Source organism: Apodemus sylvaticus, chromosome 6, assembly GCF_947179515.1.
Source record: "Apodemus sylvaticus chromosome 6, mApoSyl1.1, whole genome shotgun sequence".
NCBI classification, from domain to species: Eukaryota; Metazoa; Chordata; class Mammalia; order Rodentia; family Muridae; genus Apodemus; species Apodemus sylvaticus.
This window is the reverse complement of record NC_067477.1, coordinates 125,561,537-125,585,888: the sequence shown is the minus strand read 5'-3', so window position 1 is coordinate 125,585,888 and position 24,352 is coordinate 125,561,537. Positions and strand designations below refer to the sequence as shown.

Here is a 24,352-nt window from a genome sequence, read left to right as displayed (position 1 = left end):
CCCCACACTAGGCTGATATCTGCACTGTCCAATCCAGTAGGCGCTACCTATAGATGGCTATTGAAGTTTCAGTCCATTAAAATGAAATAGAATTTGTCATTCTGTTCTTCTGTAGTCACATCTCAAGTGCCCCAAAGCGATACCTGTCTGGTGGCTGTGACGCTGCACAGTACAGACACAGACATCGTTAGCAGCACTGTCTACACAATTACAAAGATGTCCTCAGAAAGCCTGACTTACTTCTTAGCTCCAAGGATCCTGGTGCTCCAATGCTGCTTACTGGATATGGGTCCCGGGTCTCGCAAATTGCAAGCACACAAGTGAGTGCCAGGGACCTTTGTACCTCATCCCCAAAGAGATGAATCCCCCTGTCCCTAGATGTGAAGCTGTCTACATTATACAGACGGGTTAACAATATCAGAGCTTTCATCATTGCCCATTCTCAAAACCCTATCCTAGATGGAGGCTTGAAAAGAAAAGATGGAAAAATATATGTAATATATTATACAGCAGCGGGAGGCACTAGGGATGCTGAAGGATTATGAATAATTACAATATGTTGAGGAACTGAGTCCGAGGATATGAGGAATAGGCAATAAAAATAAAACGGGGGGGGGGAAGTAAGTAAGTGGATCTGATATAAAAGGGTGGGGCCTACTGGGCTCTGAATAAAACCAACTATGAATTCAAGACAAAAGCAATGGACCTGACCTTGTGTTCTCTGCTCCACAGTTCTATCTCCAAAGTATAATGGTCACACCAAGAAAATCCCTGCAGTGACTGCACCAAGTCTGGAAGACATCACTCCCCCTCCACGCCTAACAATTTCACCCAAGGGCTCCGGCCAGAGCAAAGCCAATTCTGCTCTGCTCGCCCTGCTCTGAACATCTACTTCTGCCTAGTGACCTCTGAGGACCTGCAGTGGAAAAGGAGTCACATGAGGACTCATCTTCAGCTTCCATTGAGACCCCGCCCCCATCGCTACAGGAGAGAAGGGAGGCTGACTGACTGGAAGAGAGGGTTGGAGCAAATGGGAGGAGTCTGAAGGTCCTCTGAACCTGCATTTGCACAGCAGGTCCCACCAATCCCAAAAGTGGTCTCACAGATGCTAATGGGGTTCAAATCGCACTTTTCTTTATTGATCTTAAATTACAGACCCATTCTCTTCCCCTTCCCTCCCAGATAGCTGAGGGTGCAGGCAGTGGCTGAGCAGGAATACACTTAACAGGGGCAGATCTCTCCTTATCCACTAACTTCATGCCTCCACACGTCTGGATTTTCGGTATGGTCCCTGGAAGACATGACCTCTTTAGCCAAGATCGATAGGGGAAGCATTAGGGGAACGATGCTTGAGCCTCTCCCTGGGAGTGTGACAGGGTCTCTCATAGTGACAGTGCTGGTTCCTCTCAGAGAGACTTCTGTGCATCTTCTCAGAATGACTGTGTCTGCTTTCAGAGGGACTATACTGTGTTCTCTCAGAATGACAGGATGAGTCTGTAAGAATGCCTGTGTAGCCTGGGTTAGAGGAACTGTCCTGGGCTTATTCCAGATGTTGTGATTATAAAAAGATAAAGAAATATAATATGTTCTGCAGGACTGTGGTGAGGCGTGGGGCAAGGGGATAGCTCCGCAGGCCCATGCCAAGGCATCCCTTCCCCCTGAGGGACCACACACATGATGCTATAGTATAGTATAGGGTTTATTTATGGGGAGAACGGTTAAGAGAGTAGTAGCGACAGAGGAAGGCAGAGAGAAGGAGAGAGCAAAGAAGTTGAGGCCAGCCAGGGAATGGGGAAAGATGGGAGAAAAGGGGCAAGAGAGCAGCAGTAAGAAAAAGAAGAAGGGAAAAGCAGCCCCTTTTATAGTTGGCCAGGCATACCTGGCTGTTGCCAGGTAATGTTGGGGTAGAGTCCATCACCGGAACTACATCTCTTCCAGCGAGAGGGAATGGAAAAATCTCTTTCAGAGAAATCACCGTGGCTCCTTTCTGAAGGACTGCCCCGTGACCTTCGCATGAGAATGAGATGGCTCTTTTTTGAGGGACTGAGGCATCTCAGAGAAGAGGGACTCTGTTGGCTCCTCCCAAAATGACTGTGTAGACTCTTCTTCACAGAGGGACTGCATCCTCTTCTCTCTAGAGGTCTGCAAGGGCTCCTCCTTGAGGGACTGTGAAGGATTCTCCTTGAGGGAATGCGAGGACTTCTTAAGGGACTGCTAGGGCTTTCCCCTGAAGGACTTTGAGGCCTCCTCCTGGAGGGACTGTGGCCTCTCCCCTTAAATAGACCGTTATGGCTTCTGTCAGAGAGACTTCTTATGGAGGAGATAAGACTGTTGATCTGGGAAGGAGTGTGATAAATCCGCTCCAAAAGACGTCTAAGGGTTCTGTCAGAGAGACTGCTATGCCTCCTGTCTAGAGGTCTACAAGGGCGCCTATGTGGGCTCCTCCTTGAGGGACTGTGACTGTTTCTTCCTGAAGGACTGCAGGGACTTCTGACTGAGTGCCTGTGAGGGCTCCTCCCTGAGGGACTATGAGGACTTCTCAATGGATTGCGAGAGCTCCTCCTTGAGTGAATTCGAGGGCTCCTTGAGCCAATTTGAGGGCTCCTTGAGTGAAATTGAGGGATTTCGAAGGCTCCTCCTGGAGGGGCTGTGGCTTCTCCACTTAAATACACTGTTTTGATTTCTCTCAGATACCCTTCTTAAGGAGGGGCTGAGACTGTTTCTCTGGGAGGGATTGCAATATATCCTCTCCAAAATACTTCGAAGGGTTCTGTCAGAGGGACTGCTACACCTTCTCCGAGAAGGACTGTGATGTCTCCTCTTAGAGAGATTTCATTCCCTGAGGAAGCAGGCAATGGCTTCTTTCAGACGGCTGATTACATGGGGTTCTCTCCCTGAAGAAGCCGAGTTGCTGTGGTTGATTTTTTGGTGCTTTATCACCGTAGACATTGTCATTTATTTTGGGGACTTAAGTCATCTCTTCCACAAACCATGGTCTTCTGCGATTGCAAGGGTCTGGGTGGGAGAGAGCTCGCTGGTTTGGGCTCTGGAGCTTGTCTACCACGCTCTCTTCCTCCCTGCCACGTGTCCTTTTGGTTAGCGCTTGAGCCTGTTGACCCGAGCCTGACAGCTGGTGTCCTCGCTCCTTCGCTATCTCCCATGAAGTAATAACAATTGGCACTTTTGTTGTGGTGCAAGTTGTTGACTGAGCACAACTTGTCTGGCCTCATCTTCTTCAATTTCTGGCTCATAAAAGTCACAATTCTATGTGCTGCTTGGAATGCCTGCCTTAGGCCTTGAACAAGCGGTTGGATGATTTTGGGCTGAGAGGATTTCTCAGGTTGTGTCTTGGAAGAAACAGTGCTTGTTTGGGGGGTTTCAATTCTGTTTCTTGACAGACCCCTCAGTGTTCTAGGACTGATTTTGTATAGCCCTGTGTTTTGTGTTTTAGGTCCCTTGACAAATTTCTTCAAAGGATCTGTCAAGACAGAGGTCTTTCTGAGGCTTGATTTAATCCATGTTTCATCCTGATTGCTTCCATAGTCGGGATGGTTGGAAGCCAGCTTAGAGAATTTAGCTTCTCTATGTGATGGTGATGCACTACCCTTCTGTGGATACCCTAATTTAAATCCAAGATGCAATTGAACATCACCATGGCCTTCAGGGCTGTTTAAAAGGTGGAGCTTTGGGGTAGATGAGAAGGTACGGCCCCCAAGTAGACTGTAACTTATGAGAGCAATTAAGGCCTGAACATCGGCCACATTCTAAGCATATTGGATACTTTAGGACAAGACCTGAATCTAGAGGGACATTGTGGGGTATTTGACTTCTTATGAATTTTCCTGCTATTTTTAACTTGAGTTCTCTTAGAAGATGTTCTGAGTTATCGGTGTTTGACTGGGAGAAAGAACTTGTTTTGAGGGAATGCTGAGACTCAAAAGTCCTACTCGGTGCACATGGTGAGATTTTACTCTGCTCCCTGGAAACAGAATCTTCCCTAGTGTAAAGCATCTCTGATCTCATCAAGTCAGGAAACCAGGTCCCGGTACATGAGACGGACACATGCTCAGTGGCTTCCTGGAAAATATTGTGGGATTTTGAGCTTGGTTTCCTTACTCCCAATCTTGTGCCAGAGAATCTCTGTATTATGGAAGATGTGGAGCCGCGGGTCCACATCTTCAGTGGCATTTTCTTCTCATTACTGTGAAATAAAATATGTCTCTGTATGTACTTTTTATCCACTGACGTCTGAGACATGGTCCTTGGAACCCTCTCTAGCAGGCTTTGTGAAAATGCCATCAGTTCAGCTGGAACCCCAAATAAATTTTCGATGGACTGACAGCTGTCCATAGTGAATTTTTCTATTGAAAAGGGTTGAGAACAAGGCTTCCTTTCCATAGTGGTTCCCAGGACATTCCCCAGCATTAGCATACTGGAGAGGTATTTCCTAGGTAGTCTCTGCCTACAGACATGGCTTTCCCAGACATTCTGCTGTATGCCCAGGAAAGAATGGATAGCGATAGCGCTTCTTCGAGCCACTAATCCTGCCTGAAACTCCTGGGATAGTAATCTGAATGGGTATGAAGAATACCCCTGGAATTCCTCCATTTTCTTCTTTCCACTTTCTTCCTTAGATAAGACATTCATGCTCCAGATATCAGGATACCTGGTTCCCTTGCTGTCCCCTGTCTTATCAGAGGGTAGATTTTGAAAGACCAAAGGAAGAACTGATGATTTTTTTCATAGTATTGTCTGTATAGGACTTTGAAGACTGCAAACTACCAACACCAATGTTTTCCATACCAAAAGCTATGGAAACTTCAGGCACCCCAGAACCCTGGCTGTGCCCTAATTCAGTTGTTCTGTCAATGATAGAAGGACATGGGATTGAAGGGCTGCGTATGGATCTAGATAAGGAATTCTCTGCATCTAACTTTGCTGGTGCGATCATCTCAGTGTCTTTATTCTCACACATTGATCCTTGATTCGAATCCTTGATTTTCTTTAGTTTAGGAGATTTTGTTTTGAGACCTAGAGATTTTACAGCCTGAAGCCTTTGCTCATGAGTTGACACTGTAGGATCCTTAAGGGGAGATGTTTGCTGAGATATTAATTCTGCAGAAGTCACTTGAATATCTGCCCTTTGAGTTAACTCCATCGGTTTTACCAGGTCTTGAAGATGTGGTCTTGGGTGTAAATTCAAACACTCCTTTACTCTAATGCTTGGTCTCATGCCCAGTCCTATTGGTTCTACAGCCTGGGGACATGGTCCTGGTGCCACTTCTTCAGATTTTACGATCTGAATCAATGGTTTGGCAGTTACTAAAGTCTTTATTAGTGGAAAGCCTGGCCGTTGTTTTGTTTCTAAAGCCTGATGTTTTGGCTCTATGACTACTTTTTTGGATTGCACATTTTGTAGCTGAAGGCTTGGAGGAAATTCTGAACTTATCACATCATGTGTTCTAGAAGTCAAATCATTGTATTTTGACATTTGAGGGATACTTTCTGGAATCATCACAGACTTTGCAACTTGAAGTGGTGGTCTGGAGATCATTTCCACAAATTCACACACTTTTGGGAGGGCCACTGAGTGAGGAACTGAAAGCTGTGTCTTCACAGATTCTGTTACTTGATCTCGTGGTTTTACACTAATTCCTACAACGTTTATCATTTCATCCAGTGATTCTGTTGGAGTGATGCTTACATTTTCCAGGCTCAGATTCTGAGGTTTTGTTAGCTTAGCCACTACCCCTCCTGACTGCTGTGTACCAAAGGTGAGCTCTACAGAGTCTCTCTTTCCCACAACTTGACTCTTTTGCACGCCTGCCAACTCAATGGATTCTTTGTGCAGCCACACCATAGAGGCCAAATTTTTAGATTTGGGAATCTGAGGTCCTGGCCCTGGTGTTATTCCTGAAGTGGAATCTGGGATGGGACAGAATTGCCTTGTTATTACAGATTGTTCCCTTTGAGATCTTTCCTTAGAGCCCACCCCCAGAGGTCCTACATGTTGAGGACATGGCCTTGGAGAGTTTTCTATAAATCCAATCTCTCTATTTATCGCCTTTGGAGTCATTCTAAATTCTTCCCCTTGCTGTCTTGCTTCACAAGTCAACTCTATGGTGTCTGCAACATGGTTCTTGAAGCTGAGGGTCATTCTATCAGATTTTGTACCCTCTTTTGTCTGTAACTTCTTGAAATCTTGAAATTGAGGCCATGACCAAAGAATGTAACTCAGGAGGTTCTGGGAACTGGTAGCTTTTCTGTAGATTTGGCTCTGAGGATTTTAAATCATGATCACTTAGTGTTGGAGTCAGATCAAACAATTTTGGTACTTGAAGATCTAGCTTCGGGGGCATCTCTAACGATTCTAGGATGTTATCTGTTGGTTTGGAGCTCAACCTCATAGATTTCCCTGTCATTTCTCTGCTTTTATGTCCCACCCCATTTGTAAATTCTAAAGATCCCACATCTTGGGAAACTGATGTTGAAGTAAAATGCACCGATTTAGGGGCTTGACACCTAGGCTTCATGCACATCTCTGCAAAGTCCTTCACCTGTCGCTCTGGTCTCATGGATTCTGTGAGGGGATGAATTGTCTGGGGCATAAGGTTCCCAGGTTTCACGTTTTGAAAAATTGATTTTGGTGGTAACTCCACAGATTTTCCAATTTCCTGCAGACACACTGATGACAATTTCACCTGTTTTACACCTTGCCACTTTGGCTCTGAAGGAAATGCCAAAGATTTTCTATATTTCTGCTCTGATTATAGTAGCAAATCTGAGAATTTGACACTGGTTAGTGATGGTCCTGCTAAGAGCTTCCTGGTGGACTGCTGTGGCAATACTATCATTGGTTCTTTTGAAGACCGCCCACTTTGAGACTGTGATGCTGGCTTCAAATGTATGGCTTGAACATTTTGAGAAAGAGGTTCTTTCAAAAACACCTTACTTCTCAAGGCATTCAGATCACTGCCAGGAGTCAGTTTTACAGCATTTGTACAAAAAGGTGTGTGTGTGTACTCCTCTCTGGAAACTTTTTATCTTCAGGAGATGACGTTGGTAAAACCACAGAATTCACACCATTTGACTGAGGTCTCAAATTAAATATAGGTTTTGTACTTTGCTGCCATGACCCAAGCTGGTTCTTCCAAACTGGGATCTTTTGAAACTTTGCCCCTAGCATTAAGTTAGATGAATTCATATCTTGAGAAGGTGATACACCCAAATTGCTTGACCCTGGATTTAGTTCAGACACCAAATCTTTCAAGTGGAATTCTTGAGATTTTAGAGCTTGTAAATGTGCCCCAGGGTTGTAGCCAATAGAATTTACAGACTGAGATTGTTGACTTAGAGTACATGCAGAAGAATTTATATCTTTCAAATGTATTCTAGTATTGAACCAAACAGGATTTACACACAGAATTTGTGGTGGTGGAAATGAGGAAAAGTTCATACCTTGAAAAAGTGGCCCAAGATTATACCTATTAGAATTTTCACACAGATGGTTTTGCCCTAGAGTGTATACAGAAGAATTCCCAGCTTGCGAATGTAATTCAGGATTCTCTGGGGTGAATGCAGAAGAATCTGCACACTGAGCATTTGATCTTGGGGTGCATGCAGAAGAATCTGCACACTGAGGACTTGACCCTGGTATGTATGCAGAAGAATCTGCACACTGATATTTTGATCCTGGGGTGCATGCAGAAGAATTTTCATACTGAGGACTTGGCTCTGGGATGAATTCAGTAGAATTTATGTCTTGCAAATGTGACTCAGGTGTGCTCCCAGTAGAACATAGGCATTGCAATTTTGATCCCGAAAAGCAAGAGGAAGAATTCATCCCATCTGAATGTATTCCAGGATTGCACTCAGAGTTTATACACTGAGTGTTTGACTGTGGAATCCACACAGAAGAATTCATATCTTGTAGATATGGCCCAGGTATATACCCACTGGAATCTACGTATTGAGAATGTATATTGGGAGTACATGCAGAATTCACATCTTCCAAGTGTGACCCAGGATAGAATACCTTAAATTTTATACCCTGAAGGTCTGGACTAGGGCTCAACTCAGATGATTCTACATCTTGTATCCCAGTAATCACCTCAGAAGGTTTTATACTTCTCACGTGTCCTTCCATAGAGTCTACACCTTGAAGTTTCATGCCCATGATCAGCTCAGGATATTTCAAATCTTGCAAATTAAAGCCTGAATCCAGCCCTATAGATTGTGTGCTTAAAAACAACTTCCTTGGGGTGACCACAGGTGTCTCACCTTGTAGGCTCATTTCTGCTGGTTTCATACCAAGGACATTCTTCTCTGTGATGACTTCAGATGGCATACTTTCCACGTGTGTTCTAGGACTGAAGCTCATAGATTTGACATCTTGGACTTTTACACCCATGATCGTCCTCAAAGATTTAAGATCTTGTAACTGTGGGCCTGATTCACAGTCTTCCATCTCCATTTCTTGAGGCTTTGTCTTCAGAATTGAATCTGATTTTATACTTTGGGACTGAGGCCCTGATTTATCATCTAGCTTGACCCTTTGAATTTTGGTCGAAATTGGTTTACTTTTCATCGGTGACCTGGGAGTTAGCTTTAATTTCATATTTCAGGATGTTGTTTCAGGTGTGAAGTCAGACCATTTTGTACTTTGGCCCTGGGGCTCAGACTTCATCTCAGACCCTTGGCCTAATACCCCAGATTTTGCTTCTAAAGACCTTGGCTCTTCTTTAAACACTGAAAATGTTACATCTTGAGGCTGTTGAGTTCCTGGAGATGACTTGAATGGTTTCAATTCTCGTGACTGTATTCCAGGGGCCAGTTTAGGAAATCTCCTGTCTTCTATATGGAACCTGGATTTGAATGTCACTAATTTTTTATTAGTGATCAATGACCTTAAGGTAGGATCACATTTGGGATTTTTCCATGGCAGCATAGATTTGTCAATAGTTTTGAACCTGTGAGACAAGCATGCCTGGGTTGACCCGGAAGGTTCTTTACCTTCTGTCTTGAGCCTTGTCATCAAGTCCTCAGATGTCTTCACATCCCTTTCTTGTACTGAGGGTTGTAACTCTGTGGCTGTGTTGCCTTTAGGCTGTAAGCCCAAGGGAGATTTTGTGTTTTCAAGCCCTGCTCCATGGTGAAATGACACAATTTCCACACAATGAGACTGTAGTTCTGAACACGATGTGAAGTTTCCCCCTTTTTGTACCTCTGGTCCTGGTAACAACTGGAGGGTCTTCACACACTGTTCTTGTGGCCTGAGGTTAAAATCCCCAGATTTTTTTCCCTTAAGTTTTGCCCCATGAGTCATTTCCAATGGCTTCCCACCTCCCAATTTTATGAAGGGTTTCTGTTCTGTGTATGTGACACCTTGAAACGGTGACCCCCTATTGAATCCTGACATCTTTACACCTCGGAACTCCTTTCGAGGTGTCCACTGAACAGATCTAACACTTGCAGCCTTTGGCTCTTTGTTTAGCTCCTCGGATGTGATGCCTTGAGTCTGTGGCTCTGAAGTCAAGTGAAGTGGATTTAGTTCCTGCAACCGTACTGTTAATGGAGAGGTTTTTACTTCCTGTAACTGTGGTTCAAGATAACCACCTTTTTTCTCCTTGAGTCTTTGACCTGGCAGTCACTTTGGATGACTTCACACTTCTCCATAGCATGGGAGGCTTCAGTTCTGTAGCTCTGGCATCTCCAGACTGTGACCTTGAGTTTGAAGCTACACCTTTCTCACTTTGAAACTCAGATATTGGTATCCATTGAATAGTCTTTGTGCTTTCAATTGAAGGTTGTGCCAGAGTTTCCACACCTTGAAGTTGTAGGTCCAACGTTGACTCCAAGGCTTTTTCTTGGTATATCTGGGACCCTGGAGTCAAATGGCAAGGTTTCATACTTGGCACCTGTAGTTCATTTTGGAACCCTTCAGATTTTACACTTTGAACAATTGGCTGAGGACCCAATTCAAATGAGGTTGTATCTTTGAATTTTAACTTAGGGTTGAGCTCTATGGGTTTCATATGTGCAGGTTTGGGTTCTTGAGCTGACTCCATGGGTAATGTATTTTCTGATCCAAGCTGCTTTTTCTGTTGATCAAAAATCCCACCTTTCCACTCTAGTGGATTTACAGTTCTCTGGTCATCCTCTCTAGACTTAGGAGTTGAGTCCATGTGTGCCTTTCCTTGACACTGTTGTATTGAGGTGAAATCTACACATTTTACCTCTCGGATTCCTTGGGTTGGGGCTACAGTTGTAGGTATTAAACTTTGTTGTTTCAAACAAGGGGTGATCACAGGTTTCCTATCTTGCATTTGTGTCTGTGACATCAGTTCCTTGTGCTTTATGCCTTGCAGTCGAAGCCTTTCAAACATCTCTATTGATTTATCTTGAAACAGCATGCTTGGTACAAAAGTCACAGAACTCTCCCGTTGCTTCTTTGGCTCAATTTTCAAGTCCATGGCATTTACATCTTGAACATGTGTATCACGGTCCAACCCCTTATTTTTTTTTTTATTTGATATAATTTATTTACATTTCAAATGATTTCCCCTTTTCTAGCCCCCCCCCTCCCCGAAAGTCCCGTAAGCCCCCTTCTCTTCCCCTGTCCTCCCTCCCACCCCTTCCCAGTTCCCCGTTCTGGTTTTGCCAAATACTGTTTCACTGAGTCTTTCCAGAACCAGGGACCACTCCTGCTTTCTTCTTGTATCTCATTTGATGTGTGGATTATGTTTTGGGTATTCCAGTTTTCTAGGTTAATAACCACTTATTAGTGAGTGCATAACATGATTCACCTTTTGAGTCTGGGTTACCTCACTTAGTATGATGTTCTCTAGCTCCATCCATTTGCCTAAGAATTTCATGAATTCATTGTTTCTAATGGCTGAATAGTACTCCATTGTGTAGATATACCACATTTTTTGTATCCACTCTTCTGTTGAGGGATACCTGGGTTCTTTCCAGCATCTGGCAATTATAAATAGGGCTGCTATGAACATAGTAGAGCATGTATCCTTATTACATGGTGGGGAATCCTCTGGGTATATGCCCAGGAGTGGTATAGCAGGATCTTCTGGAAGTGAGGTGCCCAGTTTTCGGAGGAACCGCCAGACTGCTTTCCAGAGTGGTTGTACCAATTTGCAACCCCACCAGCAGTGGAGGAGTGTTCCTCTTTCTCCGCACCCTCTCCAACACCTGCTGTCTCCTGAATTTTTAATCTTAGCCATTCTGACTGGTGTAAGATGAAATCTTAGGGTTGTTTTGATTTGCATTTCCCTAATGACTAATGAAGTGGAGCATTTTTTAAGATGCTTCTCCGCCATCCGAAGTTCTTCAGGTGAGAATTCTTTGTTTAACTCTGTACCCCATTTTTTAATAGGGTTGTTCGGTTTTCTGGAGTCTAACTTCTTGAGTTCTTTATATATATTGGATATTAGCCCTCTATCTGATGTAGGATTGGTGAAGATCTTTTCCCAATTTGTTGGTTGCCGATCTGTCCTCTTGACGGTGTCCTTTGCCTTACAGAAACTCTGTAACCTTATGAGGTCCCATTTGTCAATTCTTGCTCTTAGAGCATACGCTATTGGTGTTCTGTTCAGAAACTTTCTCCCTGTACCGATGTCCTCAAGGGTCTTCCCCAGTTTCTTTTCTATTAGCTTCAGAGTGTCTGGCTTTATGTGGAGGTCCTTGATCCATTTGGATTTGAGCTTAGTACAAGGAGACAAGGATGGATCAATTCGCATTCTTCTGCATGCTGACCTCCAGTTGAACCAGCACCATTTGTTGAAAAGGCTATCTTTTTTCCATTGGATGTTTTCAGCCTCTTTGTCGAGGATCAAGTGGCCATAGGTGTGTGGGTTCATTTCTGGATCTTCAATCCTGTTCCATTGATCCTCCTGCCTGTCACTGTACCAATACCATGCAGTTTTTAACACTATTGCTCTGTAGTATTGCTTGAGGTCAGGGATACTGATTCCCCCAGATTTTCTTTTGTTGCTGAGAATAGTTTTAGCTATCCTGGGTTTTTTGTTGTTCCAGATGAATTTGATAATTGCTCTTTCTAACTCTGTGAAGAGTTGAGTTGGGATTTTGATGGGTATTGCATTGAATCTGTATAGTGCTTTAGGCAAAATGGCCATTTTAACTATATTGATTCTACCGATCCATGAGCATGGGAGGTTTTCCCATTTTTTGAGGTCTTCTTCCATTTCCTTCTTCAGAGTCTTGAAGTTCTTGCCATACAGATCTTTCGCATGTTTGGTAAGAGTCACCCCAAGATACTTTATACTGTTTGTGGCTATTGTGAAGGGGGTCATTTCCCTAATTTCTTTCTCAGCCTGCTTATCCTTTGAGTATAGGAAGGCCACTGATTTGCTTGAGTTGATTTTGTAACCTGCCACTTTGCTGAAGTTGTTTATCAGCTGTAGGAGCTCTCTAGTGGAGTTCTTTGGGTCACTTAGGTAGACGATCATGTCGTCTGCAAATAATGATAGTTTGACTTCCTCCTTTCCAATTTGTATCCCTTTGACCTCCTTATGTTGTCGAATTGCCCGAGCTAGTACCTCAAGTACAATATTGAAAAGATAAGGAGAAAGGGGGCAGCCTTGTCTGGTCCCTGATTTCAGTGGGATTGCTTCAAGTTTCTCTCCGTTTAGTTTGATGCTGGCTACCGGTTTGCTGTATATTGCTTTTACTATGTTTAGGTATGGGCCTTGAATTCCTGTTCTCTCCAAGACTTTAAGCATGAAAAGATGCTGAATTTTGTCAAATGCTTTTTCAGCATCCAATGAAATGACCATGTGGTTTTGTTCTTTGAGTTTGTTTATGTAGTGGATTGTATTGATGGATTTCCGTATATTGAACCAACCCTGCATTCCCGGGATAAAGCCTACTTGATCATGGTGGATGATCGTTTTGATGTGTTCTTGGATTCGGTTGGCAAGAATTTTGTTGAGTATTTTTGCATCGATGTTCATAAGGGAAATTGGTCTGAAGTTCTCTTTCTTTGTTGGATCTTTGTGTGGCTTTGGTATCAGCGTAATTGTGGCTTCGTAGAAGGAATTGGGTAGTGTTCCTTCTGTTTCTATTTTGTGGAATAGTTTGAAGAGTATTGGTGTTAACTCTTCTTTGAAGGTCTGGTAGAATTCTGCACTGAAACCATCTGGTCCTGTGCTTTTTTTGGTTGGAAGACTTTCTATGACTCCTTCTATTTCTTTAGGCTTTATGGGACTGTTTAGATGGTCTAGTTGGTCCTGATTTAATATTGGTATTTGGTATCTGTCAAGGAAATTGTCCATTTCCTCCAGATTCTCCAGTTGTGTTGAGTACAGGCTCTTGTAGTAGGATCTGATGATTTTTTGGATTTCCTCAGTTTCCGTTGTTATGTCTCCCTTTTCATTTCTAAGTTTGTTAATTTGGATACTTTCTCTGTGCCCTTTGGTCAGTCTGGCTAAGGGTTTATCTATCTTGTTGATTTTCTCAAAGAACCAGCTCCTAGTTTTGTTGATTTTTTGTATGGTTCTCTTTGTTTCTACTTGATTGATTTCGGCCCTGAGTTTGATGATTTCCTGCCTTCTACTCCTCCTGGGTGAAATAGCTTCTTTTTGTTCTAGGGCTTTCAGGTGTGTCATTAAGTTGGTAATGTATGCTCTCTCCATTTTCTTTTTGGAGGCACTCAGGGCTATGAGTTTTCCTCTTAGCACTGCTTTCATTGTGTCCCATAGATTTGGGTATGTTGTGTTTTCATTTTCATTGTGTTCTAAAAAGTCTTTAATTTCTTTCTTTATTTCTTCCTTGACCAAGGTATCATTGAGTAGAGTATTGTTCAGTTTCCACGTGTATGTGGGCTTTCTGTTGTTTCTGTTGCTATTGAAGACCACTTTTATTCCATAGTGATCAGATAGGAGGCATGGGATTAGTTCTATCTTTTTATATTTGTTGAGGTCTGTCTTGTGACCAATTATATGGTCGATTTTGGAGAAGGTACCATGAGGTGCTGAAAAAAAGGTATATTCTTTTGTTTTAGGATAGAATGTTCTATATATATCAGTTAAATCTAATTGGTCCAAAGCTTCAATTAGTTTCATTGTGTCCTTGTTTAGTTTCTGTTTTCCTGATCGGTCCATTGAGGAAAGTGCAGTGTTGAAGTCACCCACAATTATTGTGTTAGGTGCAATGTGTGCTTTGAGTTTTAATAAAGTTTCTTTTATGAAAGAGGGTGCCCTTGCATTTGGAGCATAGATGTTCAGGATTGAGAGTTCTTCTTGTTGTATTTTTCCTTTGACCAGCAAGAAGTGTCCCTCAGAGTCTCTTTTGATGACTTTGGGTTGAAAGTCAATTTTATCTGATATTAAAATGGCTACTCCAGCTTGTTTCCTGAGACCATTTGCTTGTAAAATTGTCTTCCAGCCTTTTACTCTAAGGTAGTGTTTGTCTTTGACCCTGAGGTGTGTTTCCTGTAAGCAGCAAAATGTAGGGTCCTGTTTACGTATCCAGTCAGTTAGTCTGTGTCTTTTTATTGGGGCATTGAGTCCATTGATGTTAAGAGATATTAAGGAATAGTGATTGTTACTTCCTATCATTTTTGACGTTATTTTTTAAATTTGATTGCTTAACTTATTTGGGTTTGATGAAAGGTTACTATCTTGCTTTTTTCAGGGTGGAGTTTCCCTCCTTGTATTGGTGTTGTCCTCCTATTATCCTTTTTAGGGCTGGGTTTGTGGATAGATATTGGGTGAACTTGGTTTTGTCGTGAAATATCTTAGTTTCTCCATCTATGGTGATTGAGAGTTTTGCTGGATATAGTAGTTTTGGTTGGCATTTGTGTTCTCTTAGAGTCTGCATGAGATCTGCCCAGGACCTTCTAGCCTTCATAGTCTCAGGTGAAAAGTCTGCTGTGATTCTGATAGGTCTTCCTTTATATGTTACTTGGCCTTTTTCTCTTACTGCCTTTAGTATTCTTTCTTTGTTTAGAACATTTGGTGTTTTGATTATTATGTGACGGGAAGTATTTCTGTTCTGGTCCAGTCTGTTTGGAGTTCTGTAGGCTTCTTGTATATTCATGGGCATCTCTCTCTTTAGGTTAGGGAAGTTTTCTTCCATAATTTTATTGAAGATATTTGCTGGCCCTTTAAGTTGTAAATCTTCACTCTCATCTATGCCTATAATCCTTAGGTTTGGTCTTCTCATTGTGTCCTGGATTTCCTGGATATTTTGGGTTACAAGCTTTTTGCACTTTGCATTTTCTTTAACTGTTGAGTCCATGGTTTCTATGGAATCTTCAGCATCTGAGATTCTTTCTTCTATCTCTTGTATTCTGTTGTTGATATTTGCATCTCTGTCCCCTGATTTCTTCCCAAGGCTTTCTATCTCCAAAGTTGTCTCCCTTTGAGTTTTCTTAGTTGTTTCTACTTCTGATTTTAGATCCTGGATGGTTTTGCTTAGCTCCTTCCCTTGCATGTTTGTGTTTTCCTGTAATTCTTTAAGAGATTTTTGTGTTTCCTCTTTCATGAGCTCAGCCTGTTGACCAAAGTTCTCCTGTATTTCTTTAAGAGATTTTTGTGTTTCGTCTTTCATGACCTCAGCCTGTTGAGCAAAGTTCTCCTGTATTTCTTTAAGTGTTTTTTGCATTTCCTCCTTGTTGGCTTTTGTATTCTCCTGGATTTCTTTCAATGATTTTTGTGTTTCCCTTGCAAGGGCTTCTAACTTTTGATCCATTTTCTCCTCAATGTCCTTCATGTGTTCCTGTACCAGCATCATGACCAGTGATTTTAAATCCAAATCTTGTTTTACTGGTGTGATGGGGTATCCAGGACTTGCTGGTAGAGGAGAATTTGGTTCAGATGTTGCCATATTGCCTTGATTTCTGTTAGTGACGTTTCTGCGTTTGCCTTTTGCCATCTAGCTCTCACTGGTGTTACTTGGTCTTGTCAGTGCTGGACTCACCAGTGCAAGCTGCCCCTTCCCCGTTGGCCTCTGGTGCACAGCTTACGCTCTGCACTGCCTATAGACAGGGTGCTGTTGTCCAGGCTGTTCAGATCCCAAAGCAGGCACCTGAAGGCTCCCGCTGGGGCCCGCAGGATTTATTGGAGCACACCGACTTCTCCCAGCTGGCCGCCCGGAAGCCCCCACTAGCCTCTTGAGGGACCTGGAGATGTGGCGGCCACCCAGGCTGATCTGAAGCGGAGAGAGTTGAGCTGGGGGCTTCTGCCTGAGGCCTTGCCCCAGATTGTGTCTGTGGACCAGGTGGAACCCGTGTGCACCCCCAGGGAGCTCCGAAGGTGAATGTTGCTGTGACCTCCCCTGTGCTCCGCTCACTCCGCTGGGCAGCCGATTTCCCCAACCGGGCTGGCGCACACTAGGTTAGCCTTGTCGCCTGGGCCCTGAGTCCAGGCAAACGCCTGGGAGGCCAAGGTCCAAGCAAAGTTCCCCTAGGGCTATGTCTGTTATTTGGGTCCGCCAGGTGACCCGGATGGCGGGCGGGCGTGCGCATCCGCGCTCCGCGAAAGCACCGGGAGAGTCTGTTGTGCTAATAACCTCCTGGGCTGGTTGACACACAGATGGCCCACCAAGCCGCCCAGTTCTTGGGGTCAGTCCTGTGCCTTTTGGGGCCTAGACCCCCGTTTTGTTAGCCTCAGGCTACGCTTGTTAGCAGTCTCTGCCCTCCCGAGCACTCTGGCTCCTGTAGGCAAAATGGCGGCGCGTGCACCGGCCGGGGCAAAAAAAAAAAAAAAAAACTCCTGGCTGGGTTGGCGCCCCGATGGCCACTCGAACAGCCCAGGGCCTGGGTGCAGGCCAACGCCCGTCAGGCTCAGACCCCTGCGGTGTTGGGCCTAGGATTATGTTTGTGTACCTCAGTCTGACCGATCTCTGGGGCCCGGGATCAAGATGGCGGTGAGTCTCTCCTGACTGGCGGGCAGCCGAGTTCTGAAGTGGCTTCCGTGCAGCGAAAGGCTCCGCAGAACCGCAGTTGCTTGCCGCCCGGCTGGTCAGCGAAGGTCAGTGGTCGTGGGCGCAGGGCCTAACTGGACCCTGTGTCGCCTTGGTTCCACTGCTGATGGCCCTTCAGCTGGAGCAGCCACTGCTACCGCCGCCGCCGCCGCCGCCGCCGCCAAGCTCCCAACCCCTTATTTTTTATATCTTGAATTCTTGAACCAGGAATCAACTTCACAGGCTTCATATCTCCTCTCAGGGAACCACTTGGGGATATCACAGCAGATTTTATCCTCTTGAGACATTCTTCTACAGTTAAGATCACAGATTTCCTATCTTCCATTGTTGGCTTTGAAGGTAGTAACTTTGGTTTTAAACCCTTCAAGCTGGAGACTGGAGGCAGTCCTTTAAGGGTCCTATCTCCTGTTTGCATCCCTGAGGTTGACAGCATAAATTTGACATGCTCCAGCTCTGACTTTGACTTTGATTTTGTAGATGTAATGTCTCCCAAATGTAGCCCTGGTGTTAATTCCACAGATGTCAGAGCTTCTTGCTTTGAGACTATATTGTCCTCCATGGGTTTTATATGTCCTAAAAGCTGTGCTTCAACCAATTCAGAAGATGCTATGCCTTGGGTCTGTGATCTTCTGATCAACTCAAAATGATCTACATTTGATAAGTGTTTCCCAGGGTTCAATTTCGTTGTTTCCCATGTTGCTACCTGTTGCTCAGATAATGTTTCATAAGACACTTTCTCTTCAACACTTGGCACTTGATTCCATGTGATATATGTTACATCTTGAATCGGGGACTGGTGTACTATCAATTTGGACTTCATCCCTTCCCTCTCTGGTGGTGTGGTCAACTCAGAAATTTTTACACATTCTAAGTGTGGCCCTGACTTTAGGTCTGATATTTTCACACCTTGAAGTTGAGTTCCTGGTATTCCATCCCAAAATTTGACATCTTCCAGCTGTGGTCCTATGCTAAAACTCACTTGGCTTGTATCCTGTAGCCCTGGAGTCATCTTGGCTAAATTGGGATTCTGTATCCCAAATTCTGGAGTCATATAACTGTCACTAACAAACATTGATTCTGAGTTTAGCTCCCCAAATTTGTCCCCTTGAAGTTTTGGTCTTGAAGCCAGCTCAGAAAATTTGGCATCTTGTTCCCAAGATCTTATGTTGACCTCCTCAGATATCATGCTTGGATGCTGTATTTCAGAAGCTTGTGTTGCAAATTTCATCCAGTGAAACTCTGATCCTTGTATAGGCAGAGCAAGCTTCCGCTCTTCCACCTTTGGCTCTTGGCTTAATGGCAGTAATAATTCTCGCATACATCCTTGAGACTTCTCTTGAAGTGGAAAGCCCTGTTCGAGCTGTGTATCTTTGGGGATAGGATCAGAAAATCTCCCATCTTGCAAACATGGTCCCAGATTTACTTTCATAGATTTCACATGTTGTGGTTGTGGTTCTGAAACCTTTGGCCCCGGAATAAAACTAGATATGATTTCTGGCATTGGGGAATATGATATTGCTTCATTAGATTTCAAACCATAATGTGGGGGGCCTGAGGTAGAATTTGCTGGATTTTCCCCTTGAATAAGTAGCCCTTGATATAACTTTGGAAATCTGACACTTTGCAGTTGTGGCCATGGAGTTAGTCCTGATTTGGCAATTGGCTGCTCTTGGCCCAGATTCAAATCCACAGATTTCACATTTGGAATCTTTGTTCCCTCAAATGACTCCTTTGGTGATAAACTTTGTAGTCCTGGCTCTGGTTTTCTGTTTTCAGAATCTATCACTCCTAGAGATGGCTGTTTTACTAAATCCACTGATAACTCACTTTGTAACCCTAATCCTGTATCTAATTGGGTAGACTTTATGTTGTGGACCTGTGGCCCTGGAATCACATCTATAATATGTGATATGGGTCCTGCAGTCAAATCTATAGGTTCTACAACTTGTACAGATGGTTCAGAGGTTAATTCTTCAATTTTCAAATTTTCTACCAATGACTCTGATTCCTCACTTTGCACTCTTGGTTCTAGATTCAACCCCTGAGATCCCATTTCTGAATAGGTTTCTACAGTGGTCCCCTGGAAATCATCAACTTCAAGTAATGCCAATTTGGTACTTTCCGTGTATTCATATAGACTTCTTTCTGATGGGTTAGTAATTTCTGAACATGGTTCTTGTGTCATATGAGCAAAGTCCACATCCGGGGCTGTGGTTCTGGGGTCATCACTTCCAGGCCTATGGTTGGCACTTCTAATTTCTGCTAGCAAATTCAGAATATCTTCTGGAGTCTCCTTTACCTCTTTTACAAGGTGGATCCTAGTTTCAAGAATATCTTGGAGTGGTGGTAAGTCCATCTCTATAGATTCTGAGGTTTGGCTCGGTGGTGCTGGAGTCATTCCTACTGATGAGTGTGTCAACTCAGCAGATTCTTCTATCTGATGACAAGTGTCAGAGGTCACTCGTGCTTCTGAGACTTGTTGGTTTTCAGTCAGCCCTTCAAAATCTGGGGACAAAGAACTTAAGATGAGGTTCACATCTGAAGATTTTACTGCATTAATGTGTGTGGTCAACTCATCAACTTTCATACTTTACACCAGGGACTCGGGAATTAAACTCCTACAGTCTAGCAATGAAATCTTTGTATCTTCAAGCAGTGGCACACTGGCAATATTCTCAGAGATGTTTTTTGGTACCAAGTTTGAAGATTTTATATCTTCAAGTGGTAGTCTTGAGGCCAATGCAACCATTTTTATATCTTCTAGTACCTCCTGTGGTAGGGCCGAATGAACACCTTCCATACCTTGAGACTGTGAAACAGTAGTCAAATTTTCAGATTTATTATTTTGCACCGGTTGATTTGGGGCCAACCCAGGAGATTGTACATCTTGGAGTTGTGGTTCAACTGTACCTTGGGCAGACTTTTCATCTGGAAGCTGAGACTCTGGGACTAATGGGACAGGTTTCTCAGTTTGCATTTTTGGTATTGGGGTTAATTCCTCAGACTGTATGCCCTGCTCTTGTTGTTCTGGGGCCAAATCTGTAGATACCACCGTTGGGGTCAGTAGTCCATTTTCTACCATTTGTGGAGCTAAAACCTTGTATATGTCCACAGGTTTTATAACTTGCAGTCTTGAATATACATTCTGTAATTCTGTTGTTAAGTTTACTGACTCCATAACCTTAGATTGTAGTGTTGTGTTTTTCTCCAAACACTCCACTTCTTGAAGTTTTGGAGTAGCTGGCATGACTTCAGAATTTGCAAATTGATGCCATTGGCTCATCCCTGTAGGTACTGTCCCTTGATCTGGGGCCCCTGAGGCTGTTGTCACAGATTCTGTCATTTGATGATGTGATGGAGTCATCGCTGTAGGATTCTTCCATTGTGGCCACATATCAGAGGTTAACTCTAGAGGCTCTGTCATCTTGTGACTTTGTGTTGGACTCACCTCTGAGCAGTCTATGTCTCGGTGCCATGGAGTGAACTCCGAAGGGTCCATGACCTGATGAGGTGGTTTTGGAGTCAATGACAGATTCTCTGTGCCTGGATGTCGTGTCATCCCAATGGAGTCTCTGACTTGAACCTCAGATGCAGAAGGCAACTCTAGAGAGTCTTTGGCGAGAGCCACTGACGGTGCAATCAAACCAGTTTGTAAAGGTGGGATCACTCCCGTGGGGGACCGCTGAACCCTTGAGTTTACCTTTATGGATTGCACTGGTGGTTCTGGAATCATCCTTGATGAGTCAAGGACTTTAGATGATGGCTGTGAAGGTTGAAGAGAGCTAGGAGTAAACCTGACCTCTTTTGTGGCTTGATTCTGTGACCCCGAGTTCATGTTTAATGTTTTTGGGACGTTATGCTGATGCAGCAGAAGCCTTTCCCCAGATTTGAAGACTGGATGGTGTGGGTCTTGACTCATCTTTGATGGTTCTACAACTTGTTGTTTATGCAATGTTTCTACCCCCAATGTATCTACACCAATGACTTGGTGTTGTGGCTTTGGGGCTATTTCTGTGGATTCTGTGACATAAGAACATAATTCATTAATTATCTCCCTAGAATCCACAATGTTAAACAATATCTTTATGTTTGAGGTATTTGTGATTTGATTTAGTCTTGAGGACATACTCTTTGATGCCCTTGCTTGATGTTGAGGACTTGCTACTGGGTTTGATGACTTGGGAGGTATACTCACTGTTTCAGCTTGGTTTGATGGCTGTGATAAGTTAGTCTTATCTTGTGCTTTCCCCATAGAGTCTGTATGCTCTGAAAGTGAATCTGGGATAATTCCCATTGATTCCATGACCTGAAGCAATGCCATCTGAGTGATCTTTGTGCTGTTTGTGGCTGAATATGGTACCTTGGGTGTCAGTTCTACAGAGTCTGTATCCTCTGAATGTAAATCTGGGATAATTCCCATTGAATCCATGACCTGAGGCAATGCCATCAGAGTGATCTTTCGGCTGTTTGTGGCTGAACATGGTACCTTGGGTGTCAGCTCTACGGAGTCTGTATCCTCCGAATGTAAATCTGGGATAATTCCCATTGAATCCATGACCTGAAGCAATTCCATCGGAGTGTCCTTTGTGCTGTCTGTGGCTGAACATGGTACCTCGGGTGTCAGCTCTACAGAGTCTGTTACCTCTGAATGGGAATCTGGGTTTATGGCCATTGAATCCATGACCTGAAGCAATGCCATTGGAGTGACCTTTCTGTTGTCTGTGGCTGAACATGGTACCTGTGGTGTCAGTTCTACAGCGTCTGATTCAGAAGAGATGCTGTAGCTAGTGGAATGTTTCCCAAACTCCAGAGTCGCAGTGTCAGAGATGGAGGAAGAAGACGTATACTTTGATTCTGATGAATTCAGGTATTTAAGTGCTGAGCTGAAAAGCAGAGAGAATATTTTTTTCATTGTCTTTGGAATCAGTAGTGAGAAAATTAGGACAAAGAAAGAAAGTGATCATTTCAAGTCTAACATAGTTCTGGTGTAAGAAAGGAGAGGGTGGAAAAGGGGTTGCTTCCATGGGCATCAGTTATTGTAAAGAATCCCTCCACCAGGAGCAAGGGAGATGAGTCAGTGAAGTGAATGCCATACAAGTAGAGAAGCTGCACCCTATCCCCAGATCACACACGATAACAGAGTGCATGGTGTCCCAGTGCTGGAGAAGAGGAGACAGGCATGTACCTGGCGCTCACTGTCCCACTGAGAGACTTTATTTCAAAGAACAAGATGGATGGTTCCAAAAAATGACATCCAAATTTCAATACCCATTAAGCTGGATGACCTCAGTTCAGTTCAGTCCTTAAGATCTGCATGTTAGAAGAGAACTGACACCTGTGGCCTGCCCTCTGACCTCCACATACATGTGGCATACTTGTGCACACATGCATAAAAAAGAGAAATGCTAAAAATGAATAAATGTATTTTTAATTAAAAAAAAAAACTTCACCGTTTTGGGGGTTAGATGGTTCAGTACTTAAGAGCAGTGACTTCTCTTCCAGAAGATGCAAGTTTGATTCTCAGCACCCACATGGTGGTTCACAAACATCAGTATCTCTAGTACCAAGAGATCATATACCCCATTCTGCATCTGAGGGCACCAGGCATGCATGTGGGGCACAGATAGTCATACATGCAAAACAGGCATACATGTAAAATATAAATAAATTTAAAAAAATGGTTCTTTCTGACTGAAATTTCCCCTTTACTCTTTTTCCTTCCTTTTATTTTAAATATTTCCCTACCCCCCTACCCAGAAACTCTGTTTCCTGAACTTGCATTTTCCAGGTGTTGAAAGATGTTTTTAAAGCTTCTATCGATTGAGCATAATATACAGTCCTGGGTTTGGTCCTTACGACGACGTCCTGGAATACTGAACACAGCAGGTTAGGTAAGTGGAACTGAAGTGATATCAAAGTATCAGTAAGTTAACTAATAAGAATAGAAAATTGATTTAGGAATGAGACAATTACTCTCATAGTAAATGATGTAAAAGTATCAGGTATTTTATACTTCTAGCACTTACAATTAAGGCTATGTCTTAGTGAGGGGTTCTAGTGTTGTGATGAAACCACATGACTAGAAAATTCTTGCAGGTAAAGGGTTAGTTTCACCGACCAACTTTCAAGTCATACTCCATTGTGGAGGGAAGTCAGGGTAGGAACTCAGGGCAGGATCCGTGAGGCAGGAGCTGATGCAGAGGCTCTGCTTACTGCCTTGTTTTCATGGTTTTCTCACCCTGACTACTTATGTCACCTATGACACCAGCCTGGAGTGGCACCACCCACAGTGAGCTGGACTTTCCCACAATCATTGATCATCAATTAAGGAAATGCACCACAGGCTTGCCCACAGGGCAATCTGGAAGGAGCAGTTGAGGCTTCCTCTTCTAAAATGAGGCTAGTTTGTATCAAGTTGATGTGAAACAATCTTAGGACAGTCTGAAGACAGACTCTGCTTACCATGCCAGATCACTTGCTTTGGCATACTTCTTGGATTCTTCCAATTCTAAAGCTGGTAATAGGAGTAAAGAAACTACTTAGCATAGTAACTACTGATACAATGTAAAAGAATCCCTTTCATTCAATAATCATGAGGGCAAAGATAGAGTCATGCCTGCCATGGAGCTAATTAGTGGCACGACACAGCTACCACGTTTTAAATGTCCATATTCTCTGCTTTCTTCATCATGGACCAGAAGTGTCTCCACTAGAAGCATGGGAATGGGAACATAACAGTGGGAGACACAGAGAGCCTGATACATCTCTTCCTTTAGAGATGTTTACCCAGAATACATAGTAGAGGACTAAAGGCAACAAACTCTTAGTAGTTATTCTTTGTCCAGTCTCCTGACCCAGTGAGTTTCTTTCCAGGACTTTGAGTTTCCATGAAAATATATGGGACATGGGAAAGGGACCATGCAGGAGTTATGGGGCTGTTGTATGCATGACTTTGCAAGTGAAGATGTTAGAAAGATGCCTTTACTCTAGTCACACCCTCATTTTCAATTTTCTTTCACATGCTGTCAACGATCAGTGTCTTAAAGCAGAAACACAGCAGCTTGAGCTAACAATAAGGGATAGAGTAATTCTGACCTTTGATTTTCCTGTTATCTTCAAGAACCTGTTGCTTTGAAGCCTAGAGAAACACACAGAAAAAAAGAAACAAGAAAGTTAGGTTTATGTTATAGATTGGAGATTTTATTGACAATATATCTCATCTTCCCTGTGGGTTATTGATATGCTTTAGTCATATGTAATCATCTTGAAAAATGTGTAATTATGTCATTAGATACTAATTTATTAATGAATAACTTATTATATATAATAAGGAAATACCAAGATGGCATTGTAGGCAAAGGTGCTATACACCATGCCCAAAACCTATGTTGTC

At 43.3% G+C, this 24,352-nt stretch overlaps 1 protein-coding gene across 1 annotated transcript; it reads right to left on the bottom strand.

Moving 5' to 3' along the window:
* Positions 1–1,050: 1,050 nt before the first annotated feature.
* On the bottom strand, positions 1,051–24,333 carry LOC127687997 (uncharacterized). Its single transcript, XM_052186757.1, is given in 14 exon segments — positions 1,051–1,534; positions 2,695–2,820; positions 2,991–3,689; positions 3,691–4,727; positions 4,804–6,258; positions 6,302–6,910; positions 7,885–8,605; positions 8,708–9,564; positions 9,617–10,413; positions 17,133–19,464; positions 19,870–21,842; positions 23,422–23,473; positions 24,055–24,097; positions 24,298–24,333. Coding segments are annotated over 14 exon segments (10,962 nt in total). The 3' UTR covers positions 1,051–1,309.
* Between the last annotated feature and the right edge of the window lie 19 nt (positions 24,334–24,352).